At 52.4% G+C, this 1,885-nt stretch overlaps 1 protein-coding gene across 1 annotated transcript; it reads right to left on the bottom strand.

Annotated features, from left to right (window-relative positions):
- Positions 1-326: 326 nt before the first annotated feature.
- Positions 327-1,643, bottom strand: LOC124620223 (facilitated trehalose transporter Tret1-like). Its single transcript, XM_047146890.1, has one exon. The coding sequence runs from the start codon at positions 1,641-1,643 to the stop codon at positions 327-329; it is 1,317 nt and encodes a 438-aa protein (XP_047002846.1).
- Positions 1,644-1,885: the final 242 nt, after the last annotated feature.

The raw sequence follows: 1,885 nt of genomic DNA, 5'->3' as shown, positions 1-1,885 counted from the left end.
AGGGTCCGTTAGATATCTTCACCAAACGGTATGTAGATATTTGACGTTGCATGCAAATCTGCTTATAGACTTTGGCGAGTTACCCTTGTGGGCAACATATTCAGGATGGTTCAATGGAACCTGAATCGGTCAAAAGTTCAGTATTGTATGCAGTCTAGCCGAACAATAAAATTTGTCGTACAAGAATTACTAGCAGATTTTCTTCCGAAAAAGACAATGCGTCAATTCTGCTAAGGGTCCACAGATGTTGTAGAATTGGCAAATGACATCTGAGTCACCCAGTAGTTGATAGTGTTCAGGGTTCGTTTGTACACTTCACTGTTAAGCTAAGTTTTCGTCTCTGCTACTGGGACTCGGTCGTATGGAGAGGACTGGAGTTTTTTCTTCTTCTTCTTTGTCTCCCCACTAAGTTCAGAAATAATGTCTGCTATGGGCCTGTTCATTGTCTCTGGCAAGAAGAAAAATATGTAAACGTTACTGAGGATGCAACAAGTGGCGAAGAACCAGTAACAGCCATAGAGTCCTAACCAGTCTAGCAGGACGACATACGACTTGATTACGGCTGTCACGATGAACGTGTGCGCTGTGAAGCCGATAGAGACGGCTATGGGTAGCGCTTCCGGCGAGAAGCTCTCGTTGATGACCACGTAGAGAAGAGCGCCGATGCCAATAGCGTTGAGCACCAGCAGAAGCGACATCGCAGCGACGGGCAGCCACCACACTACGGTCACGTCAATGTGACTGTCCTTGGCGAAGAAGTACCCGCCGAGGGCAGCGAGGCAGAGGGCCATGCCAGCATTGGTAGCCAGCAGCAGCGGTCTGCGACCAGCGCGGTCCACCAGCGCCGATGACAGGAGAGTGGCCAACAGCTGGAGCGCCGCTACGACCACTGCTGACCATCCGCCGTTCTCCGCCTCTGAGAACATCTGGACCACGTAGGTGAGGACTACTGGGCTGCCATTCAGCGACTGGTTGAGGTTGAGCACGATCGCTGTGACGGTGCTGAGGCGACAGGCGCTGTCTCTCAGGAACTCAGCGAGAGACATCCGAGTGCGTCCGTCATCTTGAGTTCGAGCATCCGCATCAGCCCGAAGGCGTTCCAACTCTTGGGCGACGTCGTGACCAGCACTGCGGAACCAGCGAAGTGACTTCTCGGCTTTGTCCTCTCTGCCTCTGGACAGAAGATACTGCGGCGATTCGGGTAGGAAGAAGAAGCAGATCAGGTACAGCAGAGGGATGACGAAGCAGCCAGTACAGACTACGCGGTACGAAGAGGTGGCCCCAACGAGATATGCTACGAGGATACCGGCGTTGAACATGAGAGCGAAGAAGGTGCCCAGCGCCCCCCGCACGTGATCCTCGGCTGCCCCGTTGATGTACGTGGTGGACACGACGGCCGTGCAACCCGTGCCAAGGCAAGTGACCATCCGACCCAACATCAGTACTGGGAAGGAATGCGCCAGCAGCACGATGACACCTCCCAGGACCACCAAAGATCCTGCCACGTATCCAGCAGGCTTGAAGCCCCAGCGATGGCTGAAAAGACTGCACAGAGAAGGTCCAGTTGCCGAGATGAGGATCACGAGGGTTATCATCCATGAGGTCTCGCCTTTACTGAGGGGTCTGTCCAGTGGCTGTTCCATGCCTGCTGTCCCATTGCTTTCCAGCACCGGAAGAGACACAGCGTTCCAACCGACGACGTACCCAGAGGCCAACGAAATGAGATTCGCTGCAACAAGAGAGAAAATTCGTCATTCATTGTACATCATACGTTGTATGGATAAATGACAGGTATAACAATCGTTTCTTATAGGCCTACATGTATCACGACTGGAAACGTTCTCTAGGCATTTTGGATTTGTATGTACAACTGTAAGTAGGCTGT

The sequence above is a fragment of the Schistocerca americana genome, chromosome 6 (assembly GCF_021461395.2).
Source record: "Schistocerca americana isolate TAMUIC-IGC-003095 chromosome 6, iqSchAmer2.1, whole genome shotgun sequence".
NCBI classification, from domain to species: Eukaryota; Metazoa; Arthropoda; class Insecta; order Orthoptera; family Acrididae; genus Schistocerca; species Schistocerca americana.
The sequence above is the reverse complement of the archived record's forward strand: the minus strand, read 5'-3'. Positions and strand labels throughout refer to the sequence as shown.